The sequence below is a fragment of the Eurytemora carolleeae genome, unplaced genomic scaffold (genome assembly GCF_000591075.1).
Source record: "Eurytemora carolleeae unplaced genomic scaffold, Eaff_2.0 scaffold1412, whole genome shotgun sequence".
NCBI lineage: Eukaryota > Metazoa > Arthropoda > Copepoda > Calanoida > Temoridae > Eurytemora > Eurytemora carolleeae.
This window is the reverse complement of record NW_019397297.1, coordinates 7,132-30,374: the sequence shown is the minus strand read 5'-3', so window position 1 is coordinate 30,374 and position 23,243 is coordinate 7,132. Positions and strand designations below refer to the sequence as shown.

The window sequence follows — 23,243 nt, the reverse complement described above, 5'->3', positions numbered from 1 at the left end:
AAAACTCTTGAGATAAAATAATTTGAAGATTGATTATGGGTTTCTACCTTTCGTACAGTCTTTCAACGGAAATTTTAATAGATTTAGAAGAAAACAATAGTTTACTGCTGCAGGGAGACATAATTACAAGAAAAAGACTGAATAGATTCCGTCCAGTTGTCTCTGAAGTCTCAGTTTTAAGGATAACCCTGTACTAAAAAAGATTGACATACGCAGTTTATGTACTTTTTATGAAACACTGAAACATAATCTCTAAAAAAACATTACTGATGGCGTAATATGTTTTTATAATATTTTTAATAAAGTTTACATCTTTTTCAGGTGAAGAGATCTCCTTCTCTCCACTCGGAGCAGTCAAGCCTATCCGACTCCAAGCACGTCAGTTTCAATCAGGACGTCAGCGTCAAGCGGATTCCCAAGAAACCGATCAAGGCAACTCGCTCCGTCCCTCTCAACCCGGCCGACGAGTTCTCTGGGAGGTGTGAGAGCTTTACAAATATCCCTCCGCCCTCTGACCAGAATCAGATTGCTGAAGAGGCGGAGGATATTCTGAAGCAGCTCCAGGAGATCGAATGCTCTGTATCAGCTAATCCTCGGGAACTGAAGCGTGTAGTTTCTCCTACCCGGATACTAACCCCATCCCGTGTTCTCTCTCCAACCCCCTTTGGACGAATATTTAACTCCAACCCTCATTTAAACCAGAGAGCATCTCCCAGCCCCTTTGGATCCCGTCAGAGTACTTTGGAACGTCGACCCTTTCTTGGAGGACGTTTAAGCAAAAGTTCTAGTGACCTAATCCAACCCAACCCTGCTATGAGAGTAGAAGGGTTTAGTGAACAGGAGGACTGTCCTAGTCCTGCAGATCACAGGCTTTATGGACTTCAAGCCCTGAGTAAATTAGACAATGCTCTCAATGGGAAAGTGAACAATTTATACAGGGACAGATCAGTGCCCGCTGAATACTCCCCCTCCCCTAAAATGAACAATTTTACTCCACCTAAACCTCCAAGAAAAGCTCCCAGTTCGTCTCCTCCTAATATAAGAAAAGGATACAACTCTTTAGATGAATTAGAATTTGTAGATAGACGCAGTAGCATGTATGAATCAGATATTCCTAAATATAACATGGATCTATATCCAAACTCTTATACCGGAACTAACCCAAACCTGAACCATCTCCGAGGTTCTCCTGCCCGATTTTCTCCGACCTCTAGACAATCTCCGTCCCGGAGTAATCATGACAAGGAAATTTTAAGTTCCCCCAGCCAGGTTCTCTATGCAACCATCTCTGCGGATAAGAACAAAAACTCTAACCTGAAAAACCAGCACACTGTTCATTCCTCAAGTCAAACCGTCCAATCAGGGTTCCGTCCTGTATCATCTGATAGGATGATACACTCTAGAACTCTTTCTAAAGAAAATATCCTGGATGAGCCCCCCTACAGGTTCGGTAATAATACCACAGCTCCACCCACCCATGCGAGTAGATCTCTTGAACGGTTCGTGGATTCAGATAAAGAGAACAGGAGGCAGGAACTAAAGGCAAGGATTCATGTCACTTCTCCGCATAGATTTTCTCCAGATAGGACAGTCAGTCGTAAGCCGTATAAAACCACGATCAACACTGCAAATGATACAATCCAATACCGAGGTTTTTCTACAGAAAATCTCAAGGAAGCAGATAGGCAACAACGAAACCAGTTTAAACACTCGGGAAAAAGAATGGATACGGAACACTATAAAGTCCCTAAAAACCCTGCCCCTGTTCCACAAGAACTCCTAGCAAGAAGAACTAGACGCAATGAGTCAGATGCGTACAATCATCAGAACACTGAGCGTCAGTTTGCGTCAACATCCCTAGTAAGAAATGCAGAGAAGAAAAAAGGGCTTGGAGAGTATGATAGAGAGGGTAGACAGATACACACAGATAGATCTGGAGAGAGAACCAGAGCTTACTCAGGGTACAGTACTAGTCCGGAGAGAGAAATCAGTCCTGATAGATTTATCAAGCACAAGTCAGGATCTAAGCAACATGTTACTAATCATAGATCCCCCAGCTCCTCTCCAACACGTCCTCCTAGAACCAGGGGAACACAAGGAGAACATCAGGTTCCAATTAGAAGAGAACATAGTGGTAGAAAGGTGGAGAGAACACCTAGTACTAGAGCAGCTGCAACTAGTCGGAGTCCTATTAAGAAGATTCAACGGGTCCATAATGAAATCCAAGCAGAGCAACCTAGAGGTATCTCCAGGTTATCTAAAGAGCAGAGTTCCAGAACCCTTCCTGGTTCGAGAACTTTAACACTATCTAGGGAGAGGCATGATGGTGGAGCAAGGTTGACTAAAACTCTGCTCAAAACTCCAAGAGTAGAGAAGACTCCAGAGGCCGAGGACAGGTTCTCTAAGTTTACAGAGTACAGAGGGGACGGAGCTGAGAGCTCCTCAAGGGTTGGACGTAGATCTAGCCATAGTGTTGGAGACAGGATGCAGATTGAACCTAGATCACGAGATCAGGATAGAGAAATAATGGAACGAGAGCGAGGGCAAAGTGTTCCTCCCGGCGCCAATATCGACTCTATGCGTGATTTTTATAAAACATCTCAGTTTAGATCCATGTATCATCTTCCTCCTAACCCTTCCCGTCCCGCCCCTGTCCTTGATAGGAGCAACAAGGCGGTAGAGAGACCCTTGAGAAGAGAGAGAACTGGAGATGCTCTAATCCCGCCTCCTCGACGCCCCACCAGAACCTCGCTATCTGAGGGGGAGCTGACCGATGACGCGGCCCGCCAGGAGCGGGTTCTCAGGCAGAGGAACAAGTTCATCAATAACTTCGCCAGTAAGAACGGAGAAACATTAAGACGATCTGATAGTCCGGAGAAGGTTCAAGAACACCGGACTGTGTATAGAGGAGGAGAAGGACGGAGACAAGGTAGTAGAGAGAAGCGTCCTGCTCCTCAACCTCCTACACAGAGGATAAGAAGATCTAGTGTAGAGGTTCTAGAAACTTCTGAGAGTGAGAGTCCTAGAATAGAAAAGGTTGGTTTAAAATCTTGTCTCCATAATCTTTCTTAGGTTCAAATTCAATCTTTCTCATGTACTCTAACGAAACCTTGAAATTTTAACATCTTTTATGTCTTCATAAGATTTGCTAGTTGCAGAAACTAGTTTTTCTAAATGTCACTTTAAATCTAATTTTGCTTAATTTTACAATAAAACTAGTTTTTCTGAACTATCCCTAACTTTTGCTAACTGTCACATTAAATCTAGTTTTACAAATTGTCCGTCTCAAAGCTAGTTTAGTAAAGTTTCATTTGGAATGTTTTTTTGTCATCTTAATCTATTTTTAAACAGTGGAACCCAACACACTGCGGAAACTGTGATTTTACAAAGTTTATTGAACAGAAAACTGCACAGTACAGTACTGTACNTGGGATTTTGATGATGATGATTTTTTGCATCGATCTATAATGGCCATAGCCAATAGTTGACGCTAGAACAATTTTGCTTTACTTGATTTGGTTTTGTTCAAACTTTTTTTTTTTTTTATATTTTTATATAAACCAAATTATTCCCCAAAGTTGAACCATGCTGTAAAGCAGGCAGGAGTCAGGTTTAAAGCCTAGAGCTGAACTAGGCTTAAACAAGGTTCGAGGAATAGATTAAATTGATTTAGGATTTGAGTGTCTAGACCATAGACTAAATATTACCTACAGACACTTCAATAAATATCATCTTTGAACATTTACGAAGGAAATACAAAAAATGGCATGTTTTTGTTAAACTATGATTTAAAAAGACTGTAAACGTATTTTCAAGTGATCCTCGTTTAAGAGAATACTATTGACCACAGTATCATTAAAAGCTTTATTTGATCAAGTATCATGTTGATCATGTTTTTTAAAACTCATTATTTTCATTTGTGGTTTGTCCACAAAAACTATAGCGTTTTTCGCATCAGAAATAACGGAGAAATTAACAGAATTAACTTTTTCAAATTTAATTTTCCACATCAGTGATCAAATTAAGGCTTCTAGGGTCCTCTGTAAATTGGGAATGTCTCTCTTTAAATGCAGGGTCACTTTAAACTACATCAAGAGTCCCTTTAAGAACACATAAACATTGACAATTTCAATGTTTCAATGTTGTTTATGTTTAAATATGACTTGTCTGTGTTCATTGTTTGTTTATGATGAGGAATCAGTCTCAAATATAAAAAGGAACAGCGATGTCATTTCCTCAATTCAGATTTTTATGATGTCACACGACTCAAAGCATGTAAAGAGGATAGAAATAAGTATTTTTCAAGTGGGATTACAAGATCTATTTGGCTCTTCAGTCTCAATCGTTTTCAACTTCGAGTTTGCTAAAAAATACATCTGTTGTAGAATTTTTAAAACTCAACATAAAAAACACGATAAATAGGAGACTTTTTAATTTGCAGTTTGATGGAATTAGTTTTATTATAAACTAGCTGAAGGGCCCGGCGTTGCTCCTGGAAAAAAAATTTTAAGATAAAAAAAGTTAAAAACAAAAAGAATTTGAATTTTTAGCCTAGGACACCCTCAGGCTAACCATGAGTGTCCACAACAAATGTCAGCCCATTTTGTCCAACCGTTTGGCCAGCTGTAGGGACACATTAATAAATGTCTTGTGTTATTATATAGATATGTATTTCAGAAATACTTCAACATAAATCTTTTCAAAAATGGAAAACTGAAAATTCAACTCCTGAAAATTAAATGTGCTTAACTTTTTTTCATTCTGTTGCTTGCCACATAACAATATGACGAATTTTTATATAAACAACTTCATTTTTTCATAAATTATGCGAACAGTTTGTGACGTCATTGAATTTGCAATAAGGAAACCATTTAGCCTAGAAATTCTCAAGATTTTCCGTAAAAAGTCACGTACACAAACTCCCTTTACCGCACACATTTATTTTTAATATTTTTAATTTCCTAAACCTTGAAAAAACACATTTAGGATTAGGAAGAAGAAGAAGGGTTCAGTGATTTTAAGAAAAGGGGCGGGGTTGTTTCTAAAATAAATGTATAGGGGCGGGCAGGGCAATGGGTGTTTCATCATTCCTTTAATTACTAAAGCTTAATATAATCTGTTTAATCTAGCCAATATGTCTATTCTGTCTAATTATCTATCTACCTTATCTGTCTATTTTGTATAATCATTCTATATTTATTTATCTATCTATCTGTCTATTCTGTCTAATTATTCTATATCTAGTTATAGCTATTTATCCGTCTATTTTGTCTAATTACATATTATAACTATCTATCCGTCTATTCCAACTAATTATTCTATATCTATTTATCTATCTATTTGTCTTTTCTGTCTAACTATTCTATACTATCCTTCCTTCTATTCTGTCTAATTATTCTATATCTATTTATTTATCTATCTGTCTAGATACTTTGATTAATAATTCTATATCTATTTATATATCTATCTATTATTATATATCTATTCTATCTATTTATCTATCTAACGTTAAATCAAAGTTTTATTTTTTTCATCTACATTGTATTTTTTGCCTTCTTTAACCTTTACTTAATTTGTGTTCAGATTAATCAACTTTTTCGAATTATTTAATCTTATATCTTTGCTATCACAGGGCAAATATTTTATCATTGAACTGCATTGTCGTTGTTGCATGTTTAAGGATTTTAAAGTTTGTAAAAATAACGTGTTTTTTAAAGTATATTCAACAACGACAACAATTTAGAACTAGCTAATCTTATACTGGAAAAATTGAATATCTCAGTACGTCCAGGGTTACCCACAAAGAATGAGACATTAGAGACGAATTTAAGGATTTGTTGAGCTTTTTCTTGCATTTTTAAAATTTTTTCTTCGAAAATTTAATACACTAAGAAAATAGAGTACTAGAAGCAAAATTTAACCTTTCTATCGTGATTTTCTTAAGCCGTAGGTCGTCACTACAGTCTCATTTTTTGTGGGAAACCCTGTATAACCAATTCAAGAAAGATTATGTCATTTTCGTAACAAAACATTCTCAAACTTATAATTCTTAAAACTTTGAGGATGTTCTTCTTAACAAACTAATTCAAATAATTTTATATACATTGATAAATAATAACTTTTATGTTATTTCTTTTTCTTCATTAGTAATACCGCTAAGAAATTTGCTATCCAAAATTGACAAATATGTGCTCTGAGCTGAAAACATTAGAATTGTGGATATCGAGATCAATGCTTGATCTCATCTTTTTGTTAATATAATCTTTATATAGATATCCCCGAAAATGTCTAAAATTAAACCAAGAGTGTCGTTTGCATACGCCAAACAGTCAATTTGAGACCGGAAAATGTATAACACACTCAATGAGAGAATTTTTATTGGTTGGTTCCCAGCAGGGATATCCAAAAGAAATTCTAAAGTTTTCAGCTCTGGACATTTTTGGAGAGAAATATCCAATTATAACAGGTTCAAATAAGAAATCCTCAGCAGTATTTTTAGATGAAAGAAATAACAAAGCCGACAATAATTTCCCTGTTAATTTAATAAGATTTTACTATTAATCAACTAATTAATTAATAACAAATCAGCATGTCTGGAGTTATTCCCTGGCTGAGACGGATTCGGATCCTGTAACCGTCCGTCATGTGGTTCTCCGTCCTAACTCCGTTGTTCTCCGTCCTAACTCAGGGTTAGATGATCCCAGGCCCAGGCTTAGTCTTTACGAACCTGGGCCTTACTCCTATAAGGTAGGCGGGCAAATGTACGTTCAAATGGCCGGGCATGTGGGTGGTTCGGTTAAATGGGTTTGCAAATGGGCGTTAAAGGGAGTGACTGGCAATGTATGGTAGTTGAACTGAGAATGTAGTATTGTGGAGAAATTTTTTAGGAATCATTTGAGACCTATGAGACGTTATTACGGTGCATATTTGTTGGGCAAGAGTCAAATTCAATCTTTAAACTCCTCATAGATTGTTCTTTTTTAACAACGACAAAAAATGTAGTAAAAATTCTTCAGTATTCAAATTAGTTGTTTAGGAACAAGTTGAGAAGATAGAAATTAACTATAAGTATATAATAAAATAAGTAATCTTATTCGGTTATTGGTTTCTGTAATGTCTCATTGTTCACAAACATTTTCTGTAGATTTCGTAGAATTTTTATTGAAAAGATGACATTTGAAGAATTTGAAGAAATCTGCGAACAAAATTATAAAAAATAAGAAATTCAATACTTTGAAGAAAAAGGAATAATTGATTCTAACATTGATTGCCAGTTACTCCCGTTAATGTGGATTAAAAAATATAAAAGGTATAGATAAATTTTAGGAAAATTAATCTTATTTGTTGTGGTTTTGTTCGTTTTGCATTTGGAGTTTATAGTGAGTGAGCTAGTGCATGCTTTGGAAGGGTCAATGTCTGAGAGTATTCGCACCGAAATTGAAACCACTAGAAAAATAAGATTGCTTTAGATTTCTCAAAAACTAGAAAGATAACAAATACTAGACTTTACAGAGAAGTAAAATCGAATCAAGATTAAAATCAACAAAACTTCATTTTGAATTGCCTGCCTAGACGTGTTTGAATCCCAATTTAGAATATTTCCTCTGCACCATCTCTAATTCCGTATTATTTCAAGCTTCTTCCATGCTTGTAATTTCTACAATTTGTTATTTTTCTATTTTTCTATTTTTGGTCTGAGGGGAGAATCTTATTCTTGGAATCCTATTCCGTAATTTTAATGTTTTCAGACAACATAGCGTGAGACGTTGGCTTTAGCTCATTTTTATAAATGNTCCGTCTGCTTTATAGGGAATTAAATTTATTTTTGTGAAAAGCAAAAACTGAAAAGTGAGTTGACTTTTGTGAGTTGAGACTTAACTTTGATTTTTTCCCAAACCGTTGAAAATTATCAAGTGAATACAGTTTAATGCAAAAAAAAATATTTTTTTCAGTATAAAATACGATTTTTTTTTAGCTTAAAATCGAGACGTTAAAAAAATAGAATCTCTCCCTTTGAGATTCAGCAGTTTGTCTCTGCAGTAACATTTGTAGCATAATCTTTTAAGATTTAGTGAATATTCCGTTAAGATTTTGCAGTCCACCCCTTTATGATTTGGCAAGAGGGTTCGTGCGGCAATTTGAGATCCTGATTTACGGGTTATACACCGTTAAATCTTTAATTAGGGAGGGTGGAGGACCCTTTAGATAAGGATTTTTGAGAATATCGGAGTACAGGGAGAGAGGGAAGTAAATAGGCAAAACAAAATAAAGAATGTAAAAATACAGGGTTGGATGGAAAGTATTGAAAAAGAATTAGAATTTAGAAAAACTTGGAACTAAAAATGAAGAAAAGGAGAAATGATTTAAAGGGATTATATAGCAAAAAGAATTGAATCACGTACTTGAGCTGGACGAAAAAGATATTGGGAGTANTAGGGGGGCTGGTAGTTTTCTTAGATCAAGACATTAGTTCACGCTGGATCAAGTATTTAAATAGATTAAGCATCTTCTGCCAATCTTCTTTAGAAAAGATTTCAACGCTTTCGGAGATTTCAACAAAGTCGCGTGTAACGGACACTGACAGGTGCCTGGAATGTCATGCGTTTACAACGGAGGGTCGCAGTTTGATAGAGACAAGTCGATCTCATTTTTGCAAAATAAAATAGAAAATTAGATAAGCTGAATCTGTTATTCAATACTATTTTTCTTTTTTCTAAATTATTGTAGTGTACATTTTATTTTCTTGAGTATCATAGTTTAAATTTTTCTTTACTAAATGTTTTAATTGCTATGCCAATAATGCAATGTCTTTGTTATGGGGGGAGGAGAGGAGGGAATGGAGGGAGGGGGTGTAGAAAGAATTCAATAAAGGTTTGGGGCTTAGAGTGGATAGGATTTAGAGTAAAAAAGTGGTATTTTATAAATAAGCTGGTGCTAGGACAGGTTTTGAATGCATTTGAGAAATTTGAAATCTCAGAATTAGCAATGTAGTTTCATAGCATTAATATCATGTTTTATTTTAAGCATACATAATATTTAAAGAAAATAATGAAAAAATTAAAATATTTTTATACATTTCCGATAGTATTAATTTCTCAAATTTCAGTGTATATTTATTTTGTGGAATTTAAACATCTTAAACACCGTGTATTTTATGATATTCGATCAGATAAATACACTGGACCAATTTTTGTATCAACTATATCATTTTCATTTAATCCATTGATTACACATACAATACAAGTTTTATACGTATTATCTATCAAGATTAAGTTGTAATCTCTGTTTGTCTGTTTTTTTCTTTGTTTGCCTGACCATGACTGAGAAACCTCGGGCCGATTTGCCTAACATTTTGATTGGGGAAACTCAGCTTGGCTTGGTTTTGAGATTCTAAATTGAGTGGGTCGACTGTTATCTGGGGAAAAAAGCTGAAATCGTAATTTACGACCAAGTGCGGGAGTAACTAAGAGAAACCTGGGCAACGCTGGGTTCCCAAGCTAGTCCATATATAAAAAAGGACATACGTATATATATGTTGCCTATAGCTGGCCAAACAGCTGGACCGAATGGGCTGAAATTTTTTGTGGACACTCATGGATGCCCGGGGGGGTCGTCATGAAGGGATTAAAAATACTAAAAGTGAACAGACCATGTCTTATATCTCATTATAATCTTGTCTAATTGTCTAGCTGTCTTTAAATCTAGCTGTATAGATATATATAGCTGTCTAATTGTCTATTTGTCTAGTTATATAATTGTCTAGCTGTCTAGTTGCTTATTTGTCTAGTTTTCTAGAAGTTTGTCTAGTTGTCTAGCTATCTACAGTCCAATGAGCATGCGACACAGCAATTATGCAGTGTAAGGAGAACCATTATAATAATTGAGTTTATAAAAGTATTGCAAAATTATTTGCTTTGTAGCAATATAAAATACACTTAAGTATTAAAGTCGTCTTCCTATTTCAGAGTTTTCTAGTTATCACTGTATCAATATTTGTCTGTCCGTCTTTTTGCTAATCTGCAGTTTAATTTTGTCTGTATTTTGTCTAGCTCTCAATTTGAGTCTGTCAGTCTACTTGTCTAGCTGTCTAGCTGTCTATTTCAGTATGTATATATTAAGCATAAGTCTGTAGTATAAATACTTCAAATCTGATATTTAATCCCTTTTTTAGTCCACATGTACACTGTGCAGTCTGTATTATTAATACTTCAGATCTGATATTTAATCCATAGTTTAGTCCACATGTGCACTGTGCAGTCTGTATTATTAATACTTCAGATCTGATATTTAATCCCTTGTTTAGTCCACATGTCACTGTGCAGTCTGTATTATTAATACTTCAGATCTGATATTTAATCCATAGTTTAGTCCACATGTGCACTGTGCAGTCTGTATTATTAATACTTCAGATCTGATATTTAATCCCTTGTTTAGTCCACATGTAACCTGTGCAAGTCTGCAATTTGGAAAATATTTTCTTTCAAAATTTGAAGATTTAATTTGATATTTGCATGCTGCTGCCCTCAACTATTAAATGGTTCGTTTATAGTATATAAAAAGGCCCCCCACACCATATTCTAATTATTAAAATAGTTTATCATCATCATCGCGAGAATTTGATATTGTTGATTGAGATCAACCATAACAACATTTCCAGTATTTAATTTAACTTAAAAAATATGTTAAAGGAAATAAAATGTGTTTTTCTGATATTCGTTTTTACAATTCTTCGAAGTTAAAATAATAATGTTTGTTTCTAAAAGATAAACACAAAATGGTTCAGATAAAATATATAATTTGTTTTAAAAAAAATTTTTTGGTAAAAATTCTGAAACACAAAATGAAATATACTGATTTGAAGAAACACTGCAGGCATCCTATAATATATAATTCATGTTGTGTATTAAACAGCTCTATACAATATAGATACAATACATTTCTCATACAATAGATAGATCTTGGAGATCTATTCTAATCTACACTCTATAGACTTAAACATTTAGGGATAGATATTTACGTCTAAATTTATCATTTAGAAGTCGATTAAAAAATCAATTTTTGGTGGAAAATGTGTACTTTATAAATAATACGATTGACGCTGTGAACGGGGGGNTTACATTGAACAGTGTATCTAGTATCTACATATAATTATTATCTACGGTATACTATACTTTACATTGAACAGTGTATCTAGTATCTACATATAATTATTATCTACGGTATACTATACTTTACATTGAACAGTGTATCTAGTATCTACATATAATTATTATCTACGGTATACTATACTTTACATTGAACAGTGTATCTAGTATCTACATATAATTATTATCTACGGTATACTATACTTTACATTGAACAGTGTATCTAGTATCTACATATAATTATTATCTACGGTATACTATACTTTACATTGAACAGTGTATCTAGTATCTACATATAATTATTATCTACGGTATACTATACTTTACATTGAACAGTGTATCTAGTATCTACATATAATTATTATCTACGGTATACTATACTTTACATTGAACAGTGTATCTAGTATCTACATATAATTATTATCTACGGTATACTATACTTTACATTGAACAGTGTATCTAGTATCTACATATAATTATTATCTATGGTATACTATACTTTACATTGAACAGTGTATCTAGTATCTACATATAATTATTATCTACGGTATACTATACTTTACATTGAACAGTGTATCTAGTATCTACATATAATTATTATCTATGGTATACTATACTTTACATTGAACAGTGTATCTAGTATCTACATATAATTATTATCTATGGTATACTATACTGTTTTTCTGGCGCAATATCTGAAGAATATGCGTGACTTAAATTGTGAAGAATTTACTTCCGAAAAGAATCTTATTCTCAATATTAAATTATTTAATTGAAAAAAAGGAAAACATGTCTCCAACTAGACAATTTAATTTCTATACTTTAAACGCATGCAGCATGTTTAAAATAGTATTTTTGTTGTGTCCCCATAGACATGGTATTGAAATGTTCTATGTTTGCATATTTTTTGTAAATTAACATTTTTGTTTGCATGGTTTAAAATTCCATGTGAAAACAGAAATTTTTCATTAATGAGTCGATTTTTCCTAGGCCAAGTCTGATGTGGGCGGTAGATGGTTGAACGGACAGAGCGATGTGGAGACGGATTACCGCCGTGAGATGGCCGCCTCGGAGGCAGATTACCGCCGGGATATCGTCGGCTCTGTTCACAGTGAGGCCCGGGGTCGAGATGGTGGGCGGAGAGAAACGAACCCGCCCCCTAGTATTTACCAGCAGGCGGCTACACTGAGCAGTAGAGAAATAGAAATATCTCAGGTAAATAAACTTGACAAGTTTTTAAAGTTAAAAAATCTTATTTGAATATTTGGCATCCCTTGGTTAATCAGCTAGTGGTTAATCAGCTAGTGGTTAATCAGCTAGTGGTTAATAAGCTAGTGGTTAATTAGCTTGTGGTTAATCAGCTAGTGGTTAATCAGTTAGTGGTTGCTAAACGAAAAGACTTTCCCGGTAATTACCAGGTCTTTGTTATAATTAATTACATAGATTATACATAAATATACTTTTAATTAAAGATTTAAAGTAATGATTTAAAACATTACACTTTAAATGTATAATTTGTATTTAATGGCAGAGGTTTTGTCATTTTTAAAATCTAAAACGGAGCAAATATTAGCTATTTTTCTTAGTCCTTTATCCACTAGATGTTTTCTATTAGAGATCCTTATAAAGGAAATAATATTAAAGAGAAATTTAAAAAAAGATTTTTAGCATTTCCATTTAACAAAACATGGAAACCTATAAAAGAAATAATAAACTTTGTTAAAATTTCTATTGTATTTATGATGTTTAAGGTATTGATTTATAAAAGTTTGCTTTTTTGTACTGGTTAATCTCGAACACAGAACTGCCTTATAGTTAAACCTATAAAGGCTGGGGGTCTGAATCTATGTATATCCGGGGACCGGGGGGGGGGGGCATTTTTCAATGGATTTTCAAAAATATAGTTTTTAGATCTGTAGTTTTAGTCACAAAAAAGTTATGAACTATTTTAGATTTTTTTTTCACAGACCGGACTTTTTTTCTGCCCTGTACAGTGTACCCTACCCTACGAATTAAAAAAAATATTTTTTTAACAAAAAATCCTTTAAATTACTATTCATTAAAATTCACAAAGTCAAAAATAAGAGTGTTAGAACAAAAAAACCTACAGCCTGTTTAGGGTTAATACTTAGTTCTACATACTTTGCTCGAAGAGCTGTAGATGTAATTGTGACCCTCCCTTTAAGAGAGGCATTATATTCGAACCTTCGCCTAAGCAAATTATAAAAATAAATATTTCCATCTCAAAATAGATAATTTCCAATAGTGGGTTTAATATTAAACGGACTTGCGGAATTCTAGAGCAGAAACAACGAATAAAATTATCAGAATTTAACATTTATAAGATAATAAACAATAATCTCTTCCTGATTGTTGCTCAGCTAAAGTGTACAGTTGTGAATCAGGCCTGCAGCTCATTAATAAGGGGGGGGGGAATCATTAATAAAGGGAGGGGGGAATCATTAATAAAGGGGGGGATCATTAATAAAGGGGGGGGGGTCACTTTGAAAGTTTAAGTGTACTGTCCCTTTAAACATCAGAAAAGGATTTATACAGGGTTCTGCCTAATCGATCGATTCTTGAAGGTTCAAACAATCATTTGTTATAAACTCACCTTTAACCTTCAATACAAACAAACAAACAAACAAAATACAAACAGACAAATAAACAAAGATTGGATACTGTAAAGATCGGATTCTATAAAGGCAGGAACATACTTAGCAAATAGTCCAGAAGGGCTTAATTTTTTCATACCAGGGGCCTGCAATTTTTCATTGAGGTCTAAAACCCCCTGGAAACCATAGATTTCACTGATTCAGGGGCGGCTGAGCCCCTATATATATAGCCCTGAGTACGTCTCTGTATAAAGGTATAAAATAAAACGGAAATGAAGAAGAAAAAATAAAAGATAAATCTTCCATCAATCTTCGCCTTTCACAGGATAAGTCATGAAAAGAATAAAGTTTAGATTTTGACAACCTAAAATTTAACAAAGATCAAAAAATCAAAATACACAATAAACAAAGAAAAAGGCAAAAATCTGAACAATTGAATTCATAAATATCCCTCTCTATTGCATCAGATAAAGATATAAATTTTAAAATAAATAATGTGATCCGATAAAATTTTAAAAATATAATGAACAAGCAAGTGCAAAGGGAAAATTACAACGTTTGACTAAAACCTAATTAAGGATGGAATAATTATTCATAATTTCCGACCATCTCAAACAGACTGAGAAGAAAATGCTGAAAAAGTTACAAAAAATACAGTGGGACCCATACAATTGTAGAATAGGAAGACGACATTTAAGAAATCTAATGTGAATTTGATTTGAATGTGATTTGATAAATCAAATAGTTTTACAAATAGATTGAAAATCAATTTATTAAGTGAAATGGGTCTGTTTACACTGCACAAATTCTGTATTTCATATTCCATAATTTAAAATCATAACTTGAGTCTAACGGTCGTCTTCCTATTCTATAGTTTTATGGATCTCATAGTATAAGATGTCCTAGTTAGGGTCTAGGGACACCATAGATCTTGACTCCGTGAGATTCTAAAGTAGTTCTGTCACATGCTTCGTATAGTTGGATAGTTGGATAGTTGGATAGTTGGATAGTGGATAGTTGGATAGTTGGATAGTTGGATAGTTGGATAGTTGGATAGTTGGATAGTTGGATAGTGGGATAGTTGGATAGTTAGATAGTTAGATAGTTGGATAGTCGGATAGTTGGTTAGCTGGATAGTTGAATAGTTGGATAGTTGGATAGTTGGATAGTTGGATAGTTGGATAGTTGGATAGTTGGATAGTTGGATAGTTGGATAGTTGGACAGTTGGATAGATGGATAGTTGGATAGTTGGATAGTTGGATAGTTAGATAGTTGGATAGTTGGATAGTTGGATAGTTGGATAGCTGGATAGTTATTTGAAAGGTGTTTTCTATCATTGGTTGATTTTTTGTTTGGTAAACTTGTTTGTTGGTTTGCTGTTTGCTGTTTGGTAAACTTGTTTGTTGGTTTGCCGTTTGCTGTTTGGTAAACTTGTTTGTTGGTTTGCTGTTTAGTAAACTTGTTTATTGGTTTGCTGTTTGCTGTTTGGTAAACTTGTTTGTTGGTTTGCTGTTTGGCTCTGAGTATTTTCCTAATATGGAGAGAATGTAAAATGGTTATTTTGTTTTAAGGTTTTCAAGGCTTTGGAAAAGGGGGAGATTTTAATCTATATATTACTTTGCTTGTCTGTCTGTTTGTTTGTTTGTATCCAATAAACGTTAAAACGGCTGAACTGATTGGGCCCACTTTTTGTGAGGAACCGGGACCGCACATGATCCCAGGGAAGGTTTATGGCCAATCAGACTTCAAATATGTAATCTTAAAATATTTCTAATCTTTAAAAATTCTTTAAAAAATTTTGAAATGCGCCAAAAAATACACAAAAATGTGCCGAAATTATCTAACAGCTGAAATCTATAGTTTATATATATTTTGCCCCATGAAAAGGTTTAACTAAAATGACACGAATTTTGAGAAAAAGAAAATGTAAACCAGGTTTAAATTTATCATCAAATTACGTGTTACGCAACCCATCTTGTCAGATAGAACCAATCTGATAACTTGATTCTTTCTTCTTTTAATTATATTTGTATATAATTATATAACAAAAGAACTAGATTTACAGGGTGTAATCAGCTTATTTTGTCTTCAAATCTACTTCAAAATGTGCATACAGATTTTAATTAATATTTTCTTTCGTCTTTAGAGTTATTTTAATTATTTATAACACTGTTATTTTGGTTCGCAGTGTTATAAAGTTTTTTGACAGAAAATTTCTCTTTATCGAGAACCTTTGAGTTATAGAGAAATTTAAGTCCAAAAACTTAGGTTGTGTTTTAGGTAATTTTTCTGAACGTTTGTGTACTTATCTTATTTCAATGGCTATTTCTATAGATAAAATAAGCTTTGAAACAAAGCAGAAGTAAAAAAAAAACAAAGTTGATTTCAAATTTATTTTCATTTCAATTGAAAAATGTTATTTTGGAAATATCCTTAATTTTGTTGGAAAAAATCCTTGAACCAATCAAAACTTTATAGCACATGTACAATAATGGCAGCTAATTTAACTTTATAGCACGATTATTACTTTATAGCATGTTTATTATGAAATTCACGATGAAATAAGTAAGAATGATAAAGTACACAATAGTTTCAGAAATATCATTCTGGCTCCTTTAAAGGGTATTGAATAAGATACATTAGCACACGTGACTTCCTTGTACAAGTTGAATGTAGGAGCAAGAGTTTTGGATTTAACGACAATAAAATAAGTTAAATTTAACCCCGGTCCTTAAATATAAATTCAGAAGGTCGTAAAACCGACTCTAATACAGATTTAAACGCTGCAGAGCCATTTAAACGACTGGGTTTCAAGTTGCAATTTGAGACAAGATTATTGGCAGGTATATTTCCGTGTTTTTGCAATTCTTTTGGAAAATACGTCTGCTGCCCCATGCTGGCCGAGCATTCGTGAGATGAATAACATTTTTATACTTGAATATTATTTACTGTCTGTTGCCAAGATTATGGTTTATCCCCCCCCCCTGAACCTCAACACCCAACCCATAATCCTCGGCTTACGGTAGATTATAAAACAATTTGAGAATAAAAAAAAATGGTTAACATTGTCACTGCATAAAGTATTAAATAAAAAATAAAGTTTTATCAATTCATAAAATAAATGGATGACAATTTTATCAGGAAATTTTCAGTGAATTAAGTGCATCCTCAACCATTTAAATTCTCAACGGGTCCTCCTCTCCGGTCCTAATCTCTGATGCCCCATGTTACCAAATTCAGATTTGATCAGATCTAGTCTTATACAATCTCAATTTTAAGACTAGACTAGGAAGCAACATCTTCACACATCCTTCCTTATTCTTCATTCTAGATTAGTTTTCATCACGCCATCTTGCGTCTGTAAATTCGCCATCTTGTGTCTGTATAGTCGCCATCTTGCGTCTGTAAAGTCGCCTTCTTGTGTCTGTATAGTCGCCATCTTATGTCTGTATAGTTGTCATATTGCGTCTGTATAGTCGCCATCTTGGGTCTGTAAAGTTGCAGTCTTGCGTCCGTAAAAGTCGCCATCTTATGTCTGTATAGTCGCCATTTTGCGTCTGTATAGTCGCCATCTTATGTCTGTATAGTCGCCATCTTATGTCTGTATAGTCGCCATCTTATGTCTGTATAGTTGTCATATTGCGTCTGTATAGTCGCCATCTTGGGTCTGTAAAGTTGCAGTTTTGCATCTGTAAAGCCGCCATCTTGTGTCTATATAGTCGCCAACTTGCGTCCATATAGTCGCCATCTTATGTCTTTAAAGTCGATATTTTGCGTCTGTTTAGTAGCCATCTTATGCCTGTATAGTCTTCCCATTGCGTCTGTAAAGTCGCCATCTTGTGTCTATATAGTTGCCATCTTGTGTCCGTACAGTCGCCATTTTATGTCTGTAAAGTCGCCATATTATGTCTGTATAGTCATCATATTGCGTCTTTATAGTCGCCATTCTTGCGTATTAAGTAGCAACCTCTCAATTGAAGTAGTCGCTCATATTGTCGCAACATAATTTGAGAGCCGCTATTGCGATAACGAGTTACGACTATATGCATATTTCTTGACATGATTCAAAATTTTAGCGATTTTTTCAAGTTCGACATCATCATCTTATGAAAGAAAGAAAAAGTATGTTAGGAAACGTTTTTATAATTTTTGAAATAAAATTTTAGTGATTTTGATTAAAAAAGAAACATGTTTTATATGTTTATTTAGAGTTTTCAAGAAATTATAATTTTCTATATCCATTACCTGAGCTGATTTCAGACTCTGAATCTGTTATTGAATAAACATATTCGCAAGGTTATGAGTATGTAAAAATGAATATTGCAATATAAATGAGTATCTCTAAGCATATGTCTATATGACGAACAGATTATCTGAATAAAATCATGCTCGTTCTCAGCAACATTCGGACTGACAAGGTTGAAAAGAAAATTTTGCAAAGGTCGTACAACGTCTAATCAATATTCGCATATGCGAACCTTTGAGTTCCTTGTTTGCAATTCCTGATGTATGAACCGAGCCTTGGGGTATAATACTCATAGATCTTTAACTATTATAAGTTCTGTACTGAATATATATAGCAGATAAGAAGTTACGAAGGATACTCGTGCTCTAGACCCCACATAGAGAAGCTGGTTCTAGATATTTAGAGTATGAGATGAATTCAGGAGTTCAATTGCAAATTTACTATTTACTATGGTATTTCTCATATTATTCAATACTATTCACAATACCAATTGTGAAACTTTTTTCTGAGAAATATTTAGTTAAGATCGTTAAGGATCGTTTTGTTATGGAAAGAGTTCTGCTGAAAATTAATAAAATGCCAAAAAAAGTTACGTAGATAATCCCATTAAGAACGCAATAAGCTTGTCGGGTACTTTTGATAATCAGGTTTATTATCTCGTAATAAAACTGTTAAAGGGACTGTAAGCGTAATTTAGAGTGACCCTCCATCCATGCAAAGATTACAACGGTACCATAGTCTCATAAAGTATAAATTATATATGCATGTTAATGTTTATTTTCATTTGTGGTTTCTCTGCAAAAGTGACTTGCGCATTTATTGCGTATAATAACCATTGGAAAATTTCACAGAAATAAACACTTCCATATTTTTGATCAAATCGGACATTGCTATCTTTGAATGGAGGGTTACTTGAAATTATTCTTACAGTCCTTTTAAACACAGCGCCGTCTATTCGAAGAATATATAAATTATGAAGTTCTAGTATAATCTAAAACCGGTTTCTTTATCATTTATGCACGGTAAACTAGTGCAAACTCACATAGAACACTTTTTAACTGAACAGTTTAGTGAAGGTAACTTTTGAAAATTACAACCTCTGAGAGTACATCTATTTATCTATGTTTCTATCTATGTATCCATGTATCTTTATTTTTATATATGTATCTATGTACTTATCTATGTATCTATTCATCTATGTATGTATGTCTTTATGTATCTATGTATCTATTTATCTATGTGTCTATAGTTTTATTATTCTATGTATCTATGTGTATATGCATGTATTTATACATGTATAGCTATGTATCTATGTCTTAATGTATCCATGTATCTATGTATCTATGTATCTATGTATCTATGTATTAATGTATTAATGTATCTATGTATCTATGTATCTATGTATCTATGAATGTATGAATCTATGTATCTATCTATAAATGTATCTATGTTTATAGGATGATGATGAAGAGGAGGTGGTGAGGAGTCCAACTAGTCTAGCAAGAGAGGAGGAGAGGAGGAAGATCCTGCAGCTGGAGGAGCAGAGGAGAAGAAAGGAAACCAGTATCTCCAGATCAGGGAGCAGAGTCACTAAGTTTATAGGTTAGTATACATTTTCTTTATATTTATAGATACATGTCTTTAAACCGGGACCAGTCTCTTTATTTTAATTTTTTCTAGTGTTTGAGAATGGTTCCCTTTTTGCTTCTAAATTGCTTGTAAATTTCTTGGATTTTCGCAAACATTTTTACATTTTTTGTCTGTACATATATAATTTATAAATATTTGGTATTTTTTAAGTATATATTTATCTACCATGCATCTACAATTGTAGATTTATCATCACAAGTGTTTATATATCTATCTATATATGATATGATCTATTTATCAGCTATATCGTTTTATGTCTATCTATATCTACCCATTGTATTCCTACACCATTACTAAACTATCCATCAATCAATCATATATTTATTATATTTACTTCCTTTATTCAACCTTTAAGCTTATTCTGACTGCCTTTCACGTGACCTACAGGGTAACCCATAGAGCAGGAGAATTCAGAGGCGACATTTTGTCCAACTTAAAGCTTCATTACTGAGTCTTCTCTTTGTATAAAATCTTCTTGAAGGATAAAAAGAGAAAACAGATTAATATAATGTTTTCACTGTAGTCTCTCGCTTTTTGAATTACCCTGTCAACATTACTAAACATATCACATTGCACAAAGGAATTGAGTCTTTGCCACAATTAAACCGAAAGTGTCTAATCCCAATAGCTTTACAACGTAGAGGTTAAAAACCTTTGGTATTTCAAAATCAGGTAATTAGAGCCAAAGACTTATAATGTAAAGATAGGTATTTCAGAGATGTACGCATCTTTTGTACTGCAGTGTACTGTAAAGTAAACACAAGACGGATGTCACGTACAGCCTGACATGGGATCAATCTTTCACATACAAAATACAATGAAATATTCTGGTCATAGGACTCTATTATGTGAATTATCAAAATTAAATGCTTTATCCATCCTCCTCGGATACTAGAGGGACACTGATGCATCTATTCTTGTTTACAAACACTGCCCAGAGAGAACTGGTTTCAATATGTACGTAGAGAATACGCAACAACAAACAACTTTCCTTGCCTTATTACCTTGATTAGAGCCAACGGTTTAAAACATTGGGTGGCAAAGATATAGGGATTATATAATCAGAGTTTGCGTCAAATGTCTCAAATCCTTTGTAGAAAGAAACTTATTCAGCTCAAAAAACTAATTTGAGTTTATTTTCAGGACTGAAACCTAAAGTAAAGGTAACTGACACTGAGAATGAAAGCCAGTATTCCGGTCATTCTAGTTCCAGTATGAGAAAGGAACCAATCCTCAAGTCTCGTCTCAACAACGGTGCACGTGTCAAGCGTACTGGAAGCACAGCGACCTCTGTAAGTCGCGCTGCTTCTAATTCCCGCCGCAAGATGCCGGGTAGCGTAACGAGCAGTATAAACAGCAGTGAGAGCGAGCTTGGTAGCGGGCAGCAGTCAGCAGCTAGCAGAGGAACTAATGCATCAGCAGGTAGCAACAAGTCAGTATATCTCCATGCTACTGCAGTAGCAGATATACCTACCTCTAGTAGCAAACAGGCTCCAGAGGTTCAGTCCAATCTCAAGAACTCTAAGAAGATTTCCCGATCTATCTCTCTCCTCACACCCTTCAAGCAGAAGCAGGTTAAGGAGAAGGAGATGAACTATGATAGCTCCGGAAACCAGGTTTCGCACTCCGGGAAACCTCCACGCCCACCTCCGGCTCGGAGGGTTCATCCGGTTCTTAGCAAGGATAAGAAATTTGCCTCTTCCTCCGATCTCCTCCGAGATGAACCGGAGATAATCGTTTCTCCGGTGGAGGAGCAAAAATCGCTCAAGGTGTCACGCTCCGTTTCCATGCCCAAGGACACTAGACTTGCAGGATGGTTTAAAAAGCGGAAAAGAGTGTGAACAGGACAAGGATACAACAGTCACCATTTTCCTAATTCCTAGATCTGCATCTCTCAAGCTCATTCAATACAATATTCGATACTTGTCATCAACAAGGATGAACCTGTATCCGCTACAACAAGGTTGAACCTGTATCCGCTACAACAAGGTTGAACCTGTATCCGCTACAACAACATGTATAAAGTATTTCATTAAATTGTTATTTCCTTAGAGGATGCAAAAAATGCGCAAATTTTTGTGGATTCAGAAAAATGCGGGAAATGCTTGACAATTTCCCGGATTTGTGTTTTGTGACAATATAAATAATCATTCTGGTCTCACTGCAATACATGATGAAATGAAGAGATTTAACTGAATTGCGAGAATTTTCCCTGAGAAGTGAGCATTACAGAATTCCATACTAAATTCGAATATTAATATACTTTTTCTTAATATTAATATATAACATAATTGTGATCGATACAATCAAATAAATGAATAATATATTTTAATGAATATGAAGATGTTTAATTTCGTTTAAAGGGGCTGTAAGTGTAATTTCAAGTCATGGCCTTGTAATGCATGCAAAAACGTCAATGTCCGATTCACAATGGTACACTTGAACCCTTTATCTGTTGATTATTAAGGGAGATATTGTCGTTTTTCTAGTTTTTTCCCATATGTTATCCTGCAGTAGAAATACGCCAGTCACTTTTGTAGAGAATAATAAGTTTTCAAAGTTATAGCAAGCAAAGATAAAAATGCAGTGCACGGAGAAAAAAGGGCAGAGGCTTGGAAATGTAGCGGAAGGAACGGAGATGGTTTTGCGAGGCTTAGAGGTCCTTCTGCGTATCAATAGGCTCTGGAGGTCATTTCGTGGGGCTCCTGGCAGCTCAGCTTCCCCTTCCTTATCCGACCTAAGCTACGCGCTAAATGCTGAACTTGAAGGGCAGATGCACACTTTTTTGTCGTAAATTTATATCAACTTCATCTTATAAGGGGTACCGTTGCAAATCGGACTTTGTTATCTTTGAATGGAGGGTCACATGAAATAACGCTTACAATCCCTTCAATTGTAGGTTTCGATTTTCAATCTAAAAATGTCCGAATTAAATTAATAATTAATTATTTCAATGAAAACAAAAATTAAACAATTTGGAAGCATTTTCAATCGAGAGACATATTTAAGAAAGAAAATAGGTCTTTGACATCACAAACTCAAATATTCTAATTCCTATATCTTTGCAATTCCTGATATTTCCAACTTAGATTATTTAATCTAACTTGAAGGTCGTCTTTGATTTAATTTGCGGCATTTATTCATAAAGCTTATTTTATAGGTAAAATCCTGGCATTTCTAAAATTTCCCATGAAACATGACAGTTGTTGAATAGTTTAGAATGTCTTCTTCCATAATTTGTTAACTTGTTTGATATCAATTAGATAATAATACAAATATTATATGGGAGTTATGTACAGTAAAATTGGTTTCAAAGTAAAATATGTTTCAAAAAAAGATATTTTTAACAAAATAAACTGCAAAAATCCTTTAATATTTAATAAAGTATATGAAAGACGACTTTCATAACATTTTACAAATTGTCATGTTTCGTGGGAAGAATCTTGTTCAGATTTTGACAATTATTTAATAAATAGAAATCTGAACGAAATTCTTAATGTCTCTGGTAATATTGACAGCCATAACTTGGAGAATTTTGTTATTTTTGTTTTAAGAATCATGCATGTATAAGTAGGTTAACGAATTAA

General features: G+C 34.0%; 1 protein-coding gene across 3 annotated transcripts in view; it reads left to right on the top strand.

The window, feature by feature from the left end:
* LOC111713344 (serine/arginine repetitive matrix protein 1) overlaps nucleotides 1–21,994 on the top strand; it is a 58,699-nt gene extending 36,705 nt beyond the window's left edge. For 2 of the 3 annotated variants that reach the window (XM_023488197.1, XM_023488196.1), the window contains 5 exons: nucleotides 322–3,036; nucleotides 6,589–6,747; nucleotides 12,135–12,359; nucleotides 19,464–19,608; nucleotides 20,800–21,994. In XM_023488197.1, the coding sequence (XP_023343965.1) occupies nucleotides 322–3,036; nucleotides 6,589–6,747; nucleotides 12,135–12,359; nucleotides 19,464–19,608; nucleotides 20,800–21,497 (3,942 nt within the window). In that variant the 3' untranslated portion in view covers nucleotides 21,498–21,994. The remainder of the gene's footprint in view (nucleotides 1–321; nucleotides 3,037–6,588; nucleotides 6,748–12,134; nucleotides 12,360–19,463; nucleotides 19,609–20,799) is intronic. The other variant, XM_023488198.1, reaches the window with a different exon arrangement.
* Nucleotides 21,995–23,243: the final 1,249 nt, after the last annotated feature.